Source organism: Euprymna scolopes, chromosome 22 (assembly GCF_053919585.1).
Source record: "Euprymna scolopes isolate OS-2025 chromosome 22, ASM5391958v1, whole genome shotgun sequence".
Lineage (NCBI taxonomy): Eukaryota > Metazoa > Mollusca > Cephalopoda > Sepiida > Sepiolidae > Euprymna > Euprymna scolopes.
Window position 1 is genome coordinate 46,560,154 of NC_136503.1, and position 19,875 is coordinate 46,580,028.

General features: G+C 35.4%; 1 protein-coding gene across 5 annotated transcripts in view; it reads right to left on the reverse strand.

Annotated features, from left to right (window-relative positions):
* The window catches only part of LOC145243404 (uncharacterized), a 302,808-nt gene that overhangs the window by 172,336 nt on the left and 110,597 nt on the right, over positions 1-19,875 (reverse strand). For all 5 annotated transcript variants that reach the window (XM_080106260.1, XM_080106258.1, XM_080106259.1 and 2 more), the window contains exons 22-24: positions 13,935-14,091; positions 10,708-10,874; positions 5,566-5,672 (exon numbers count right to left, since the gene is read on the reverse strand). In XM_080106260.1, coding sequence (XP_079962386.1) covers positions 5,566-5,672; positions 10,708-10,874; positions 13,935-14,091 — 431 coding nt within the window. The remainder of the gene's footprint in view (positions 1-5,565; positions 5,673-10,707; positions 10,875-13,934; positions 14,092-19,875) is intronic.

The window sequence follows — 19,875 nt, forward strand, 5'->3', positions numbered from 1 at the left end:
AAGAATTCTCCATCGTTACTATCATCATTGGTTTAGCGTCTGAACCCTTATTTAAAAAAAAAAGAAAAGAAAAAGATAACACTATCTTTAGGACAAAATTTATGTAGGTTTCCTAGAAAAACTCACAATCAACATTAATGCCCAAAATGTCAGAAATTCCACCAGAAACAAAACAAAAACCACAAGAGAAGATCTGTTGTCAAATATGCTGGTAAAAATATTAATTATTAACATAAAAAATGATTAATTATTGACATAAAACTGCACATTATCAAAATCAAAAAGAGATATTCAAAATGCAAAAAAATTCACCATCTGTATATATAATTGGTCAAATATTTGCTTCTCATCTTATTTCATACTAGCAGAAGTATCTGTCGTTGACTGAGTTAAAAAATTTTCATCATATCTTATCGCAATAGAAATCAACCCATCGCATGGCGGTGCTGTTTGCCTCCTTAAGGTCTTGGTTTGAGTAATGAGGGCCCAATCGGCAGTTTTCTCTAAGGTGGTGCATCGTTTGTACCACTCCATATGAACATAAAGGTGAGGTGTCTAGGCCTCACTTGTGGAGATTGTCTTTTGTTTTGCCTTCTTTGGCTCTGGCTCTATTTAGAGTCACCCAGTTTTTTTTACCAAGGTTTGAACCCTGGGGGAGTGTTTCTTTTGGGTCAGGTAGGGCTTCATTTTTATTCCTGCTGTTATAGTCTTGCCATCGTTCCATCCTATAAGAGGCAGCTTGCCTGGGATCGATTTCCTCTATATTGATGAAGCTACTGCGAGATTTTAGTCTTTGTCTCACTCATTGATGGCCAAACAGTGAGTGCCTGTAGTCGTTAAGCTGTTTGTACCATTCCATTCTGGTTATGACTTCTCGCCTGATATGTGGTGGTGGAATACCACTTAGGCAGTATAGAGCTGGCAAGGGAGTTGGTCTTAGGGCACCAGTTATGGTCCGGTATGTCTTGTTCAGCTCTACATCAATTTTATAGGCATGACATGATCTTGCCCATACTGGGGCACAATATTCCGCTGTGGAATGGCACAGTGCGAGAGCTGTTTGCCTCAGTGTTTTGGGGTCAGCACCCCAATTGCTGGTGGCAAGCTTACTGAGAAGGCTGTTTCGTGATGACAGCTTGCCTTTCAATTTGATAATGTGTTTTCTAAAAGAGAGTGCTCTGTCCAGAGTTACCCCCAAGTAAACTGGGAAAGGTTCATGTGTAAGCATGTTGTCATTCCACATGACTCTTAGTCTCCGATTTGCTTGGTGATTATTAAAATGAAAGGCGCAAACCTGGGTCTTGTTTGGGTTTGCATTTAAGTACCACTTTTTGTAGTACCTAGAGAGAGTGGCTAGAGTATCAGAGAGTCTTTCTTCTATGATGTCAAAACTATTTGTCTGGGTGGCGATGCATAGGTCATCTGCATATATATATATCTTTGTATATTTGGGTATTGTGGTTGGTCGTTAGTGTAGATATTGAATAGGGTTGGAGCCAAAACTGAACCTTGTGGGAGGCCATTGTTTTGGATAAACCATCTACTCTTTTTGCCATCCATGGTTCAATTTCCATAAGGCCAACTGGGAAGGCTATACCTCTGACCTAGAACAAGCCATCAACACCATCACCCCACTACCAGGTGAATATAACAGCTTCCAATCCCTGATTTGGAAAGTAGCCAGGAAAAACATACCAAGAGGGTGCAAGAAAACGTACATCCCTGGTCTCACGGAACCAAATAAAGCACACTATGAGGAATATATCCAAGCTTATAATGAAGACCCATTTGCCGAAAACATGTTAGAGCTCGGAGAGAATTTGCTTGCTTCCATCAGTAGCGAACACAAACAGCGCTGGCAAGAAGTCATAAGTAACATCGATATTACACACAATAGCAAAAAAGCCTGGATGATAATAAAAAAGCTAAACTCGGAAAAAGCTCCTCAGTTCCAAATTGCATCCGTGACACCCAACCAAGTAGCCCATCAGCTACAAAGCAAAGAGGACAAAAAAAGAGAATGAAAGCCAAACTTAGCCACGTCATGCAAAACAGCAATGCCCATCTAGAACCATTCTCAGAAGCCGAAATAATCGCAGCAATATCTCAACTAAAAAATGGAAAGGCATCGGGCCTTGATGGAATAACCACAGAGATGGTAACACACTTTGGAACAACTGTAAGAAAGTGGTTACTGTCCCTAATAAATAACTGTGCGTCATCCCTCAAACTCCCTAAAATCTGGAAAAAGGCAAGAGTAGTAGCCATTCTAAAACCTGGAAAAGACCCCACATCACCTAAGAGTTACCGACCTATCTCCCTACTGTGCATTCTCTATAAACTATATGAGCGCATGACACTTGCCAGAATAACGGAAACAGTGGAAGAACAACTCTCAGCTGACCAAGCTGGCTTTAGACCAGGTAGGTCATGTTGTAGCCAAATTTTAAACTTGACCCAATTCATTGAGGATGGATTTGAGACCAAAAAAATAACAGGCACTGTGTTTGTAGACCTTACAGCAGCCTATGACACTGTCAACCACAGGGCACTCATACTAAAAGTAGCCCAAATGATCAAAACTCAGCATTAGTGAGCATAATTGAATGTCTACTTAGTAACCAACGTTTCCATGTTGAGTTAAAAAATAACCTTCCAAAATGGACTCTAATTTATGAAAATCTGAAAGGTTATGAAAAGGGAGTATGGGTGTAAAGAGATAGCTTCAAACTTTTGGGGTATCAAAACCAAAGCACCAAACGAACATGTGGGAGCAATAGCAGGAATCGTAATTAACACAAACGTATGAACACTAATTAGAACTCCCCATTATAAGTGATCCCCATCGATCCACACCTCTGTTGGTGTGAGTGAGCGATGTTACCAATAAAAATTTCCCCTTCTCATAGTGAGGTTTATCATGGCAAGTTCGGTAGCTCTACAGCAAATAGTGTGAGCGTGCAAAGGGTTCCCATTTATAAGTGACCCCCAGGGTGTCACCACCACGTTAGTGAGGGTAAACGGTGTAACCTGCCAAAACTTCTCCCTATCCCATGCTGCCATATTTGGTAACTCTGCGAGTGTAAATCAAGCGGTATGAGCATGCACAGGGTTTCCAGTTATAAGTGATATCCCTTAGGGCCCCGTCCCTGTTGGTGGGGGTTGACTTCATTGTAACCATTTTTGCTCCTTGATACCTCTTCTATTATTGTATGTGGTCAGTTTAATATAATAGTAAATCATATAGGAGCCTATTCGTGTACAGACAGGCAGACACACACAGATGTTGAGCTTTATTTATATAGAGTTATGTATGCATACAGTGGTCCTGCTGTTTAAACAGAATCAGTGACTATGGCTCTCCAAATCGTAGAGCCATGGTAATCTCGGGAAGGCAAGTAAAGACGGTAGCTTCCCGTTGTTTTCCGTCTTCGGGATTCGTGAGTGTATCTCCCCCCATGAGTTAAACGTGCCTCCAGATACCAACTCGGAAATTTCTATGATTTGGTGCGGTCCATACAGCGCTTAGCCTTCCTAAATGGTCACCCATCTGGTACTGGCCAGGCTCATCGTTGCTTAACTTTGGTGATCTGGCGAGAACCGCTGTTTCGACGTGATTGTGCCGATTTGTACATACACACACAAATAAATAAATAAATAAATAAATAAATAAAAATACACACTTATATATATATATATATATATATATATATATATATATATATATATATATATATATATATATATATATATATATATAAATATATTCTTTTTTTCTGGTGGTTTGCAGTCTATATTTGTTTCACACACATTTTGTTTATTATGGTTCGCATTTTACAATATAAAAAGACTTTCTTAAAAATTACATTTTCTATTTGACTTATTCGTGTTACCATAAAAAAAATACACCTGTTGAATCATATTTACTAAAGTGGTGCTTAGTTTTATCAACACTCAAATCATTTTTACCTGCGTCATTTTTACCGAGAACCGGATCATGACAGTTCAAAAAAAAAAAAAAAAAAAAAAAAAAACAAGCAGGAAATTTTCTAAACATGCTAAATTATCATTGCAAAATATCGTTAACGTACACTAAAAATTATGGAAAATATGCAAGTATAATTTTAATAAAAAAATAAAATTAATTTACTATTCCGAGTTAACGAATTTTGAACGACATTCGCGTCAAGCCAGTATGTCAAGGAAAAGTTGAAAATTATTTCTCTTTTTCTAAAATATAGATGTAATAAGAAAATATTCCTTATATTTATGCCTTTTCCAATCAAATAACAACGAAAATGAGAATTATCCTCTCCCCTTTGTAGAAGGAATCACGTGGCTAGAATTTAAGATTGTACATTTCAAAGAATGGTTGATTCTAAGATGTCCTGATGACAGCCGGTTCAACCATGAAATGTATTTCCCTGATTCGCTGTTATGATACATCATTGTACCTATTTACAATGCCTCCCCACGGGACAGAGTTAGACACCAGGGTCGTTTTTTAACCTGGAGAAAAGGTACAAAAATAAAAAATTGTCTCAGTCGTGAAGGACTGCTCCTCTACCGAAAGAGAACAAGAAATGGAAGTACAGCATCTGAAGAACAGATACTACACTTTGAGATATAAAATCTTTTATTCAGGCAAAAAATGAACATGAACAAAAAACTTAGGCACAAGGCCAACCCAAAGGGGGGAAAATGGGGGTCGTTGGTCACCCTTGACATTCTAGAACTAAACAAAAGTTTCTCTTAGCTAGAATCTTCTTTCACCATAATACCGCATTCACAATTTCGTACTTGGGGACGTCCTACTTAGCACCCAATTTTTAAAACATAAAAGATAACAATAAAGGTAATACAATAATTCATTTGTGTCGAGGGCGGGAAAAAAAAAAAATTCCTGTAGTGATTAGTAGGGCCCTCCCAACCCCTCCCAACCCCGTCTAGTTGATAGACTGCCCGTTCCACTTTGGTTTGTAAAGGAACCTGAGCTCCTACGGGCCAGTCTCTAAGTTGAGATGCTCTCTAGATGGGACGAAATTGAGGAAAGAAAATTGGGGGGAGAGATGGGGAGTGGTTAGTGATTGATTTCTTTCTCTCCAAGATGGGCGATTTCCATAAAAAAGAAGAAAGAAAAAAGAAAGAAGAGATAAAAAGAACTTACACACGTGATGAGTGGGGCTGTGACCACAGAATATTCTTTTCAATCTTTTGACTCTTGAGTATATACCCGACACAGTTAGACACACTTAATCAACTGAGAACCAGATCCGTCTGTATAAAAACATATAAGATATCAACGGATATATACTCAAGTCAAAACAATAAAAAGAATATGCTGTTGTCCGAGTGATGAGTTTTCTATCTGCCTTATAATGTATTGTTTGTTTGTTTTTTTAATTAAAAAATTTACTTACATTTATGAGACACATGAAGAAGATGTTATTGTGTGTCTGATGCAGGACACGTAACGGTCAGCATCTACCCATATATGTGTAGGTAAATGACGATCTACGACACCTTAATTCTGAAAAGGAAAGGCAAACGTAAACATATACTGACCTGGAATTAAATACTTCACTATCCAGAAAACCTGGACATGTTGCTACAGCACGGATTACATGGAGTCCAGTCATTTCCAATGATATGCCCTCGTTATGATTGTAGATCTAAACATACAAAAAAAAAAAAAAAAAAAAAGAGGTGACTACTCTAATATATAAATTAGAAAGAATAAAAAGATGAATTGTAAAATATGCTTAAATATATTTTAATTCATGCAGATTTCGTATTTATTATTACAGAGCTAATTCTTTTCTTCGTTTCTTTTTCTCTCTTAGTTTCCCCTCTCTGTCCTGCTCTAACCAAGTCTGACGACCTAGTCCACAAATTCCAAAATTCCATCATGATAAGTTTCAAGAAAAAATATACGATTAAACCCGGATCTCCAACTTCCAATGTAGACCCCCACTACCATGTCTCCTTCACCAACATCAGGGGTCTACGTTTTAACCTTCTAGAAGTTGAAACCCAATTACAGGAGACTAAACCAGACCTTTTATTTTTAAGCAAAACTGGCATTGGACAAGCTATTTCTCTAGATGAGTTCACAATTAAAGGATACTCTAACGTAACTTCTAAATCTGACCCCCAAGATCGCAATGGGCATGGAATATGTGCCTATATTAAAGATGGCTTTCCATGTGGTAGGGACATCTCCAGAGAAGATCCTAACTTACCTTATATGTGCTTCTGGGTTGCACTAGCTCACACTACTGCATTTATATTTACTCTCTATCGCCCCCACAACAGCAGAGTTACTATCTTTAAAAGTCCTATCTGCTAATCCTTCAGCTAACATTCACATATGTGGAGACTTCAATGTTCACAACGTGGAATGGTTGACCCACTCAAACAAGACCGATGATGAGGGGAGGTTCTGTTATGATTTCTCCATTGCTTATGACCTCACTCAGATTGTTCACGAACCCACCCATGTGCCCAACAATGATGGCCAGTATGCGAGTCTACTAGACCTTTTTCTCACAACTTGCCCTGAACTATGTTCAGTTTCTGTTCTGTCTCCTCTTGGAACTTCCAACCACTCTGTTGTATCAATTAAGACAAAAATGAAATGTAATAAGTCCCCAGATGTACCTCTCTATCGTACAGTATATCGATACACTAAGGCTGACTGGGATAGCTTCCGTACATTTATATCGGATCTACCTCTGCATTCCATGTTTAAAAAGGATGTGTCCTCTATAGTATCAGACTTGACGGAATGGTTAATTGTAGGTATAGACAATTTCATACCCTCGAAAAAGTTCCAGCAAAAACCTAACAGCCAGCCATGGTTTTCTCCAGAATGTGCTACTGCTATTGCGCACAGAAATCACTTTTTTCACTGCTTCCAACGTAATAGATGTATGGAAACTAAAGCCGCTTTCAGGACTGCCAGCAACCATTGTAAGAAAGTAATAAAGAACGCAAGAGAGTTGTATGCTCAGTCTGTCAAGTCCAAAGTAGCTGAGGAGCAGCTTGGTTCCCACCAGTTTTGGCATTTAGCAAACAGAATCCTGAACAGAAGCATGTGCTCTATCCCAACTATTATCAATGGACCTGAGGTAATCTCGTCAGCATCAGACAAAGCCAAATTCTTTGCCAAGAACTTTGCAGCTAATTCTACCCTTTGCAACCAAGGCCGCCAGCCCCCAATATTTCCTCCTATATCAGAAAACACGCTATGTAATATACATATATCTGGACATGATGTTGCCAAGCTAATTAAAAACCTTGATTCCAGTAAAGCAACCGGCCCTGATGGTATTCCAATTATAGTACTCAAAAAAATTCAACCTGAACTAACGCCCATACTTACAAAACTGTTTAAACGTTGCCTTAAGGAGAATTGCTTCCCATCACCCTGGAAAATCTCATCAGTATGCCCTGTATTTAAGAATTCAGGTGATCGCTCATCCCCCTCTCAGTACAAGCCAATCAGTCTCCTGTGCGTCATGAGTAAGTTGCTGGAATCTGTGTTAAATACAGAAGTAATCAACCATCTCAGCAAAAATAACATTTTTAGTGACATGCAATATGGTTTCCGTTCTGCTAGATCTACAGCAGATGTGCTTATAGTTATATCTCATAGGATTAGCGAATCACTCGATAGAGGCAACCTTTCTAGGGCAATTGCTCTTGACATATCTAAGGCCTTTGATAGGGTATGGCATAAAAGTTTACTTCACAAGATCTCTAACTATGGTATAGCTGGAAATGTCTTCTCAATTATTAAATCATTTCTTTCTGATAGGTTCATAAGAGTAGTAGTTGATGGGCAGAAATCAGAAGCTCACAGTATTAATGCTGGAGTCCCTCAGGGGTCCATTCTGGGCCCAACACTCTTCCTGATCTACATTAATGATCTTCCAAATCACATCCTTACATCATTTGTACACATTTATGGTAGCACATCTAAGACAGTAAACGACCAAGTTCTCTCCGGTTCTCTTTCTTCTGATCTTGAGCACATGGTACAATGGGGAAAGGAGTGGCTGGTTACTTTTAATGTATCTAAAACCAAGCTTCTCTCTTTACATCATCAACGTTTTGATCCACATCTAGCATCAATTGAAATGAATGGCTCTCGTCTTGAAGAGGCCTCAAGTTTTGACAAGCTTCTGGGATTGACCTTTACTCCTGATCTTAAATGGAACACGTACATCAAATCTGTTGCTAAGTCCGCTGGAAAAATGGTGGGATCCTTTTATCGATCCAGTAGATATCTCACTGCTGATGCACTTCTCTATCTATATAAGAGCCAAGTACGTCCAAGGATGGAGTACTGTTGCCACATCTGGGCAGGAGCTGCTAGAAAGGACTTGTCTTGACTTGATAGAGTTAAAAATAGACTTTGTAGCCTCGTAGGAGATATCCTTTTCTCTTACCTGCAACCTCTATGTTGCGAGTTTGTCTCTGCTGTATCGTTATTTTGATGGAAAGTGTCCGACTGAGCTTCAGTCTATGGCTCCCCTCACCAAACTTTTACAAGAAAAATTCATCTAGCTGAAAACACTATCAATAATTCCCCCCACTCTTTTTCTGTGCCTAAACCTAAACGTAGATTCCATGAACAAAGCTTCTTTCTTAGAACTGCACGCCTGTGGAATTGTCTTCCGTTTTCCTGCTTTCCAGCTGACTACAATATGGTTGTCTTCAAGTCTAACATAAACAAGTTCTTTATGAGCCGTTCCACTTGTTAACAAATTTACCGAATTTCCATTACTAACGATTATTATATTGTCCAATTTCTACTGTACACTCTTTAACCCTTATCTTCGAGTGGCATCTTGGCCTTGATACGTGGTGATGCCTATGTAAAAAAAATAATATATATATACAGTGATGATCATATTTATTGGCACGGTAAAATAAAAGTTAAATTTTGTCTAATAAATTCTAAAAAAGGGATTAAATTAAAGAAAATAACAAAGTATATTATGTATTTTTAACTGGCCTTTCCGATGCAGCAATCGGATTTTAGAAAAAATAGATAACAAAGGAACAACAAACATAATTGCAAAAAACCCTTGTTGTTCCTTTGTTATTTATTTTTTCTAAAATCCGATTGCTGCATCGGAAAGGCCAGTTAAAAATACATAATATACTTTGTTATTTTCTTTAATTTAATCCCTTTTTTAGAATTTATTAGACAAAATTTAACTTTTATTTTACCGTGCCAATAAATATGATCATCACTGTATATATTGTACCTAATATATAGTATTGATTTCGAAAATTAAAAAAAATTTTTTCACCAATTAATAAATTAAAATTTAAAAAATACCAAAATGTTGGTTTCATGTTTTCAGCAACATACGAGTCTTTCTGGCATGGTCCCAGGAATGTCTACAGGACCTTTGAGAGGAAAAAATGTGCTGGTGCAAGACCTTTTTCGGTGCTTATTTAAAAATATAGAAAAATCTAAATGATGTGCATAGTCGTCATGGAACAAAGATATCATATTCCAATAATCTCATAAATTGGTCAAGTAATTTTTTTTTCTTAAAAAATAAAAATTTTTAAGTTTTAGTAAAAATAAAAAACAAACTTTTAATTATTTTGAATACAAACAAAATCTCTGTAGTCGAATTGAATTGTCAGCCTTGATTTTTGGAAAAGTATAAAACAATCTGGCCGCTCTCGGTCTCCTCATAGCTTCCTAATATAATTTGATTTTCTTAATTAAAAGTGGACACTATTTAATCAATTTATGCGATTTTTGGAATATGATATCTTCATTCCGTGGCGAATAAGTACACCATAAATATTTTTCTGTATTTTTGTTTTTTATTCAAGTGTAATTCTAAATAAGCACCATATTAGTAATTGTCTGTATTTTTTAGATGAGGTGTTTTCATTGATTGAGATTGTCGGACTGACTTCCTCATCTTGGTTGTTATAGTCACAACGTTTTGGCCGTTTTACCCTCCGGTCTTCATCAGGTGTTTTGTCTCGAACTGGGGAACCGTTTGTTAGGAGTCTCGAACCCAACCCTTTATTATTATTACGGGGGTACCGTGTTTGGACTCCAGCTAGGCCCTGGGGCATAGTTGCTGATTCTCTGTTTTGATTGTTACTTTTTCACTGCCTTCGTTCAGGATTGAACTGAGCACCTTTGGGTAACTGTAAACTTTGATACAACGTCTAGGACCACTCGGCCATATGTCAATCAAGCACCATATTCTTCATTACTCAGAACATACAATGTAGTGAAACTAAATTATCTAGATATGACAAGTGTCAGAAGCGGGGGGGGGGGGCTCTTGCATAATTTTCCTCTCAAGTATCCTGTAGACATTCCTGGACGATGCCAGAAAGACTTGCATCTTGCTGAAAACATTAAATTAACATTTTGGTAGTTTTTCAATTTTCATGTTTAAAACACCTATTAATTGATACAAAAATAATTGTTACCTTTCTAACTTTCGAAATCAGGTACAATATAATATTCAATAGAGAATTGGCTCTGCAATAATAAATATGAAATCTGCATGAATTAAAATATATTTAAGCATATTTTATAACCGGGCAAGACCGGGCGCCCCCTATCCCCCACCTTACAAAACTCACAAGGTGTTTCCATTATTTTTTCGAACTCCTGTATGTTAACAAACAAACAAACAAAAAAGTCATCTTTACCATTGTAGTTTCATGATAACAATGTGGAAAGGTCCCGTCAAATGTAAAATAAATTTTCACATTTGAGTCTTTCACATCCAACATCGGATGTTCAAGCCACACGACTCCATGTTGTTTGTACTTCTGGCCGTTGCTTTCCTTTAGGCTTGGAGTGGCCATCTTAGGTGCTGAAATATTTAGGAAAGAATGGAAAAATCAAAATGCGAGTTTTAAAGAAAACATCAAAACGCAGTTAATTAATTTGAAAGAAAATTTAAAAACCAAACGATGATTATTTTATTTTATTTATTTACTTTTTTGTAGAATAACTATATTTTAATGATTTCTTCTCTATTTAATGGCAATTGTTTTATAAAATTATTCATTAAAGAATACTTTAAACAGATGAAATAATAACTTAAATTAATTTTTTTTTAATCGATGACGGCCATTATGTTTTTGAAGTAGCCACATATTTTTATGTACTACTAGCAGTTCAGCCAGGCTTTGCTCGGGCCCTATGTACTGTTCATAACTTGCCTTACGTGAGAATACACTTTATGTAAGATTTCAAATGTTTAAACAAAAATTTGTCTGAGTAATTTCATAGCGACTGCAGAGGTCAATTTTTTAAAACTTTGACCCCAATTTTAACCTCTTAATATTTATCATTTTGGTCTCAAATCAAAATAAAAAGTTTTACCCATGTCCAAGTTACCTACATCTAAAATTTGAAATGTTTAGACCCAAAATTGGCGGAGAAATTTGGTAGTTTTGCAAAGGTCAAATCTTTTAATTTTGACATTTTAGCAGCGAAATTTTGCTGTAAAACTGATTAAAATGGTTGCCGTATGTCTGAATACTCTTTATATATAAATTTCAAATGTTTATACCCAAAATTGGCTGAGTAGTTCGCTAGACACCGCAAACGTAAAATCTTTGGAACTTTGACCTTTTGGTAGCTCAAATTTTCGGCCCAAACTGATTAAAAGTCTTGCCCTATCTGTGAATACAGTTTATGTGAAATTTCAAATGTTTAGATCAGAAATTGGCTGATTAATTTGGTAGAGACCGCAGAGGTCAATATTTTTAACTTTGACCCCAATTTTGACCCCTTAACATTTATTGTTTTGGGCTCAAATCAAATTAAAAAGTTTGATTCATGTCCAAGTAGCCTATATTTAAAATTTCAAGTGTTTAGACACAAAATTGACGAAGGAGTTTGGTAGAGTTTTCAAATCGTTGAACTTTGACCCTTTGACAGCCATATTTCTGGCCAAAAACCGATTAAAAAGATTTTCCCAAATCTTAATACACCTTATGTCAGATCCTGAGTCACTAAAGCGAAAATTCACAGAGTTCTTTGGTAGGGAAATGTACACAGACACACACATATCTGCCTGTGTGTGTCTACACACACAAACAGATATTTTCACTTTTATAGATATACTAGCAGTTCATCCCGGCTTTGCTCGGTCCTATGTACCGTTCATAACTTTATATGCATTCGTATATATTAAAAAAGTGCATATGTATAGTAATGCCCTTCTATATAATAGGCTTCCTTACCTACCATAGAGAAAAGTTGTTAGAGACCGCAGAGGTCAAATTATTTTTTTACTTTGACCCTAATTTTGACCCCTTAGCATTTATTACTTTGGGCTCAAATCAAATTAAAATGTCTAACCCATATCTAAGTAACCTACATCTAAAATTTCAAGTGTTTAGACCCAAAATTGATGGAGGAGTTTGGTGGAATCTGCAAAGGTCAACTCTTTCAACTCTTAGCAGCCAAATTTTCGCCCAAAACCTAATTAAAAAGCTTGCTGAAAGTCTGAATACCCTTTATGTAAAATTTCAAATGTTTAGACCCAAAATTGGCTTAATAGTTTGCTAGAGACCGCAAACGTCAAATGTTTTGAACTTTGACCCCTTGGAAGCCAAATTTTCAGCAAAAAAAAAAAAAAACGATTAAAAATCTTGCACTATCTGTGAATACAGTTTATGTAAAATTTCAAATGTTTAGACCAAAAATTGGCTGAGTTATTGGTTAGAGACCGCAGAGATCAAATTTTTTAAAAATTTTGACCCCTTAACATTTACTGTTTTGGGCTCAAATCAAATTATAAAGTTAGATCCATGTCCAAGTAACCTATATCTAAAAAAAAGTGTTTAGACCCAAAATTGGCAGAGGAGTTTAGTAGAGTTTTCGAAGGTCAAATCGTTGAACTTTGACCCCTTAACAGCAAAATGTTTGGCCGAAATCCGATTATAAAGATTTTCACAAATCTTAATACCCCATATGTCAAATTTCCAGTTTGAAGACCGAAAAATGACAGAGTTATTTGGTAGGGAAATGTACACAGACAGACAGACAGACAGACACATTTTCACTTTTATAAATATATAGATAGATTCTGTCTTGATGTAAATAGACAGGTACAACTGGATAATTGATCTATCAGGCAATCAGATGTTTTGCCATACAATACAATTTATTAAACTATTTGCAGTGCGTGTGTAGTCTGTCTGTCCCTCACTTTTTAGATGGTTGGGTTTCAGTAGCACCCTGATCAGACATTCTGCTGCTGGTCCTTCCAACTCCAAAAATAGATCAGGTTCACAATTCTTTCTGGGATTCAACCATACTTAGTAAAAAATAAGCTTCAGTCTATGACAATGTTGTCAATTTTAGGTAATGAATGTTCAACTGTCTTTGTTTTAGCATTTTTCAATGACATGTTGAGGCATTTTAATTATTGTTCCACCCTTAACCCCCCCACCCCACCCCCACCCGGATTTTTATCCGTGGAGTTATCTCAAAGATTTGTCAGTTCGTTTCAGACCAAAAATCAAAATCTACCGAAACTATTCCTGAATTAAAAAGAATCATCACAACTCAAATCAGGATAGTGCAAAAGATGAGCATGTCAGAGTTATTTTGCATGCCACCAGCTTTCAACTCGATGGCAAACGCGTGCTTATCATTATCAAAAAAAGACTGTTGGACATTCGGAATTGAAACTTGGTGGTCAAAGATATATGAAAGTTGGTTTAATTTAAATTAGATGGAAGTTCATTTGTATCATAGATGGTTGGATTGCAGAAAGAATTTTGCTGTTTTCATGGAAGGTCGCCCTCTCTTTCTTAAGGATCTTTTTTTGCTTAAGTTAATTTATTTTTCTTGACTTGTAGCATTTATTTATTTATTTTTTTAATAATGTCAATCTTAAAGATTGAATCCTTACCATTTTTCATGACTTTTATGTGGCAAGAATAACCAATGGCCCCTTGAGAAACGACCGTAAAATCTCCTTCACAATGAAAGCTGTAAGTATACTGACTATTGCAGATAGGTTTCCCACTGGTGAAAGAATTTTTACCATTGATGACGCCAGAAATTTCCTGCAGAAAAAGAAAATAATTCATTAATACTGCAGTTCTAAGACTTCTTTCGTTTTTTACAACGCATTTGTTATTTCATGCGTTGTGTTTTGTGTCTATTTCAATTTATTGTTGACATTTTTCTTTGGATGAGCGTTTAAAATAAAAAATAAAATTAAATGTATATATTCATTAAATCTCTTAAAAGATATGACTATTTTATATTAGAAATTGAAAACCAAAACAATAATGTAATTTCCAAATGAATAAAATACTTTTAAAGCTAAGACTTTAGATAAACATATCCTTTCCAACTCAAGACTTTTTTTTTGTCATTTTGTTGATAATACGAGTGGAAAAAAAGCTTATTTATAGAAAGTCTTAAAGAATGAAATAAATGATTATATCTATTTTAAAATTGCATTAATGTTTTGGTTTTCAATTTCTCATCTAAAATATTCGCACACATGATCATTCATAAAATGTGAACAATTTCTTTATTCAAATACGCGCCAACAAAAAACAACAGACTGCACGGACTTGACTTTAATTTTTTTATGAAATTCGCTCCAGACAAGGCATGAAGCTACTTGATGTAAGAAGCTCAAAAAATACTACTTTAAGGTAAAAAACTTGCCAACGATAAATGTTACATGGAATAGATTCTGACTAAGAAAACAGCAATTCTTCCCTCTTTATCAGAAACATCGCTCCTGGAATGTGAGAACTAAAGAATAAAATAAAGAAAGTGAAAGTTACGAGGCTGCCGAAAAGAAACCCAAGATCCATTTTCTACTCTCCTTAAACTGCATTGAAACTGTCATCATTAAAACGTTGATGTATATTTTTTGTCTCCACAAGAGGTTCGCCCCCCCCCAATTTAGGATTAATACCAGTAAAATAAGGGAAAAAAGAGACTACAAAAAAAAAAAAAAAAACCCAAAAAAACGTCTTGCTTTTAAAAAGATACTAACATGGAGACCCGATTTTGTCTCGAATTGAATAGGGATCAATTAATGTTCCACATTTCCAATAATTTTATTGTCATCAAAATCAGTGGAAGCCTATTTTTTTTTTTCAATCAAATCGATTGATTGCGTGATCTAGTCAGGGACCGACCACTGTTCACCGGGAGCAAGCTTCACATGCTTCCCTGCAGTAATGTAATCAACAATATATTGTAGTCTTCATTGCACTGTAGAGAATCTACTGCTGATTTTATGAAATTATTTTATATAATTGACTAAAGTTTAAAATGCAAAAGTTAAGTATCATGGTTCAATTGTGCTCTAAACAGAAACATTTATTTCGAACGCGCCCCTGTCTTATCAAAGAATCTACTATTGATTTTATATGCCGAGCCCTTCTGTTTGTGCACTGATAAAACTTCTCAAATGCACTTGTGATGTTAGGCTGTATAAGAGCGTTAACTTTAGTCAAAATCGGACTGTTCTTCCTTTAATTGAATCTTCTCGATTATCGATATTTATCAGAGACATTCTGATACAAAATATGTCTAAGAATACTCCCAAACACATAAAATACATTTGTGTGAAATTAAAAAAAAAAAAAGTCGTCCTAACCGTTTTGAAGTCCATAGAGAACAAACGCATACATAGACACACAAAGTGGCTTTTATATGACAAATTCCAACCCGTGGATTTTGCTTGATGCGATATGATACGAATCTCTTTATTCTTTTAAAAGATATTTTCATGCATAAAGTGGAGTTCATTTTTACTATCTTCATCAGTTTTCAACTCGGTGGCAAAGACGCTGTATCCAAAACCCATAAAAATTAAGATCAGAGGCCAGTTGTATATTGCGTATATTCAATCTCTGGCTTCCAATTTCATAGCCCAGTGTGAAGTGAACTAACAGATTGTAAGAAGAACAAATTTGTCAGTAGAAGAGTTAGGGGGTCACGGACGTGGAGGAAATTATTTGAAGTAAAATATTAAATTTGTTTGGCCATGTGCAAAGGATGTCTTTGAAAGATTCAAGGAAGTTGGTTTTAATGGAGATGGTGATCAACAAAAAGTGGGTAGACCTCAAAGGTTTATCGTAACTCAAATTCCAGAGATCAACACACGTTACCAGTAAGCAAGAAACTAATGGTAAACAGCTGTTGCGATAATGCAAAATGATTTATAACTAGCAGGATCCGTGGAAATTCCATGGAATGCGTAATATATTGAATCAACAAATATGTTTTGATAAAGTTGATATTTTTTCTGGATAGCACAAAAAAGTTGTTACAGACAAAAACAATAAAACACAGCAAATATGAGTCTATTAACATTTTCATAAAATAATGTCCATTATATTTTAAATATAGAACTGACCCAAATGAGATAAATTAATAAGTACTAATTATTACTCAGAAAATAATATTGTGCTACATAGTTCAATACAAATAATAAAATAATACTGTAAGAGACAATCTTTGATTTACTTCTTCAGTTCAGCACCTCGTGGCAAACAATGTTCTTTGTTTTTTGTCTTGTTTCTTTCGAATGTTCCCTTTTTATGTAACATTTCACTGACTTCCTTTCTTTGGTGAAGAACTGCTTCACGTCGAAATTAATATGAGTTCCTTTCTCATACCATTACAACAATTATCATGTATTATTATAATGATATTCATAAACGAAGTTAAATCAAAATATGATTCTCATATTCTTGTCCAGGCTTGCCAAATTGGCTTTTTTAAAGCCAAATTTTGTGAATTTGTCCTCTTTTGAAGCAGTTTGGCCTTCAAAAATTGTCTCATGTCTTTTTTTCCCAAACGTAACGTACAAACTAACTAAGGAAGGAATCAGGAGAATATTCTGTATATAGTTATCAAAAGAGGCGAGGAATGGTGGCAATCTGGAAAGAATTGTTGACATGCAGACTTCACGGAACACAATTGCCAGTGAGCAAACTCTAATGTGTGAGTACTTTTATTGATTAAATAATAAACAGTGATAATAATTGGAATCAAAGGGAGGATTGACACCTTACATAAACATGACAATGATAAAAATAACTAACAAAAACCTTGAAGTGCAAAAGCCAAACCATATAGCCAAGTGACATCGACAAATCACAAGTAATCAGTTGAAATAAAAGAACATAAATACAACTAGAAATAGATACAGAAAATTATACAAAATCAACAGAACTGAAACTGCCAGGGTAGATATGTAAGAAAGAAAAACAAAACATAATCTGATAACCCTCTCCCACTCTACAAAGGAGAAAAAAATGGCACCAAAATGGTTGTGAAGGGTCTAGGAGGATGAAAAGACTGAAAAGGAAGAGCACTAACCCGACTTCAACTAGAAGTAAACAGGGAGTACTAAAATCTTAAGAAGGCTTACTGTCACTCATATTCCACATAAAACTAATGTCTGTTACTAGAAAGAGCTGTTTCAAGAATTCAGTGATTTGAAATGGTGATTGAAAGAAGCAGAGAATACTGGAAATATGAGGAGACTCATTATCACTCAGACTCCAGGGAACATCAACTGTTTTTTTTTCCAGTAAGTGATCAGTAGTAATGACTGATACGAGAAATCTAAGTGAGTTAAGAATAATAATCAATGAAGGCAAACACAATTAGAATTATGGTTTTCTTTTGCATTTTTTTTTGTACCGATGGGTTACCATTTATCAGTCTGTGGGGTCACTTGAAGATAAGGGTTAAAGGATTGTTGGTTGCATAATGATTGCCACCATCAAAAAATTGGAAACAATGAGTTGAATGGACAGAAGATTGTTTAAAAAAATTGATATTCATAGAGGACGACCTGACAAGTATTTGTTTATATTGTACTTGAAGACGACCCTGCTATGGTTGGGAAGCAGTTTTGTAGTATCTTGTTCCACAGATGAGGTGTTTTAGGAAACCAACTGTATTCATTAGAAGTTTTGTTTGGTTTTGGAGAGAGAGAGAGAGAGAGAGAAGTTGTTTACTGTGGTTGTAATTAGACAAGTTCTTACTGTGAATGTCTTACAAGAGTTGACTATGGATAGGAGTTCAGTCGAGCACCTACTATGAACATAACGATACAATAGAGAGAAGCTAGCAACGTCTCTTCTGCGTAAAGGAGGTTGTAGGAATGAGAAACGATCGTCCTCCACCGAATTTCAAAGTCAATTTTGTACTTTGTCAAAATAAGGAGTACTCCGAGTGGCACTTTTCAGATATAACAGTACTCCATTTTAGGATGAACCTGGCTCTTATACATGTAGAGAATTGCGTTAGGAGTAAGATATTTCCTGGAGTGATAGAATGATTCAACCATTTTTCCAGCAACCTTAGCAACATATTTGATGCAAGTCTTCTAGTTTAGATCTGGACTGAAAGCCACTCCTAATAGCTTATCAAAATAAGGGGCTTCCCCAAAAGAAAGAGACATTCATTTCAACTTGAATAAAACAAGAATCCTAACATTGGTGGTGAAAGGAGGGAAGTTTGTTTTTAAAGATGTTAAAAGTAATAGGCCGTTTTTCTCCATTGCACAATATGATCCAGATCAAAAGAGCGAATCACCAAGATCTTGATTATCAATGCTTTTTAAAGTGCTGCCATAAATAGTTGCATTGCTTGTCACTTAGAACAATGACCCATGGCATAAAGTACTCAGTAAAAATTCAGTTCTTAGGAAAGTGGAAAGTTCAATCGTCAGTGTGGGCAATAGTAAAAAAAATAATTGTGAATTACTTAAAACTTAAAACTACTCGATCATAGATGACGGAATGAAAGCATGCTACACTCATGGATTAAATAAAGGGTTTCGTTAAAAATTTCATACAGATTCTTAAGTTTGACAAAAAGATTCTAGAGTTTTACAAGATATACCTGAAGAAAATCAGAGATTACATCAACTGAAAATACTTGCGATAAGAACAGTGCTCCAAATAATACAATACAAATTAATGTAAAATATTTATTATTTAGTAAATAATTTTGGAAATATGACTGTTTTGCTGGCAGTGATGCAACAATGTGGGTAAGGGAAATGTCAGGAACTGGAAATCCTTTGCAGCATTATAAAGTTCACGTGATTAGGAAGCCTCAGTATTATGGAGAAGGATCCAAACGTTACATTGCAAAAAGTAACAGAGGAATTCCAATAACGAATAAATATAAAAAAAAGGAATAATAATCAGATTGAAGAGAAGCACATCTCACAAATACGAATATTAAGACAACAATAGTGAATCAATTTTTATTTATTCCGGACTATTATCCTCATCTTTTTCTTAAATGAGGATAATAGTCCGAAATAAATAAAAATTGATAAATAATGCTCATCTCAATGAATTCCAATTAAAATAACAATAGTGAATAAGAAAACAAAGTAAAAAAAGTTATATGCAGTTCGGGTGGTGGAAAGCATATAAAAAGGATAAAATACTAAAATTTGTGAGAAACTCTTGCTTAGACAACACTGGAATGATAGATACTACACTTTGTTCCTAGCCAAACGACGAAGGAAAAGTCCTATTTGCATATACTTAGTTGAAACACTGAAACAACACTAACAAAACTACTAAACAACTATACAGATTTCTCTCTCGTCGTATAAATTATTAATAGAAAAAAAAAATCACAAGTCTGAGCATGTTCTTTTTGCCTCTTGCAAATGGCTGCTCAATATGCAAGACGTTGCAAGTGATCTGAACTTGTTAAGTGTTCATCTCATTATCACGATAAAATCATGATAAAATATATAATCTATCAGTGAATAAATATAGTATATCTTCTTTACCCCCCCCAATAAATTACAATAAAATAAAAGTTCTAACACATAT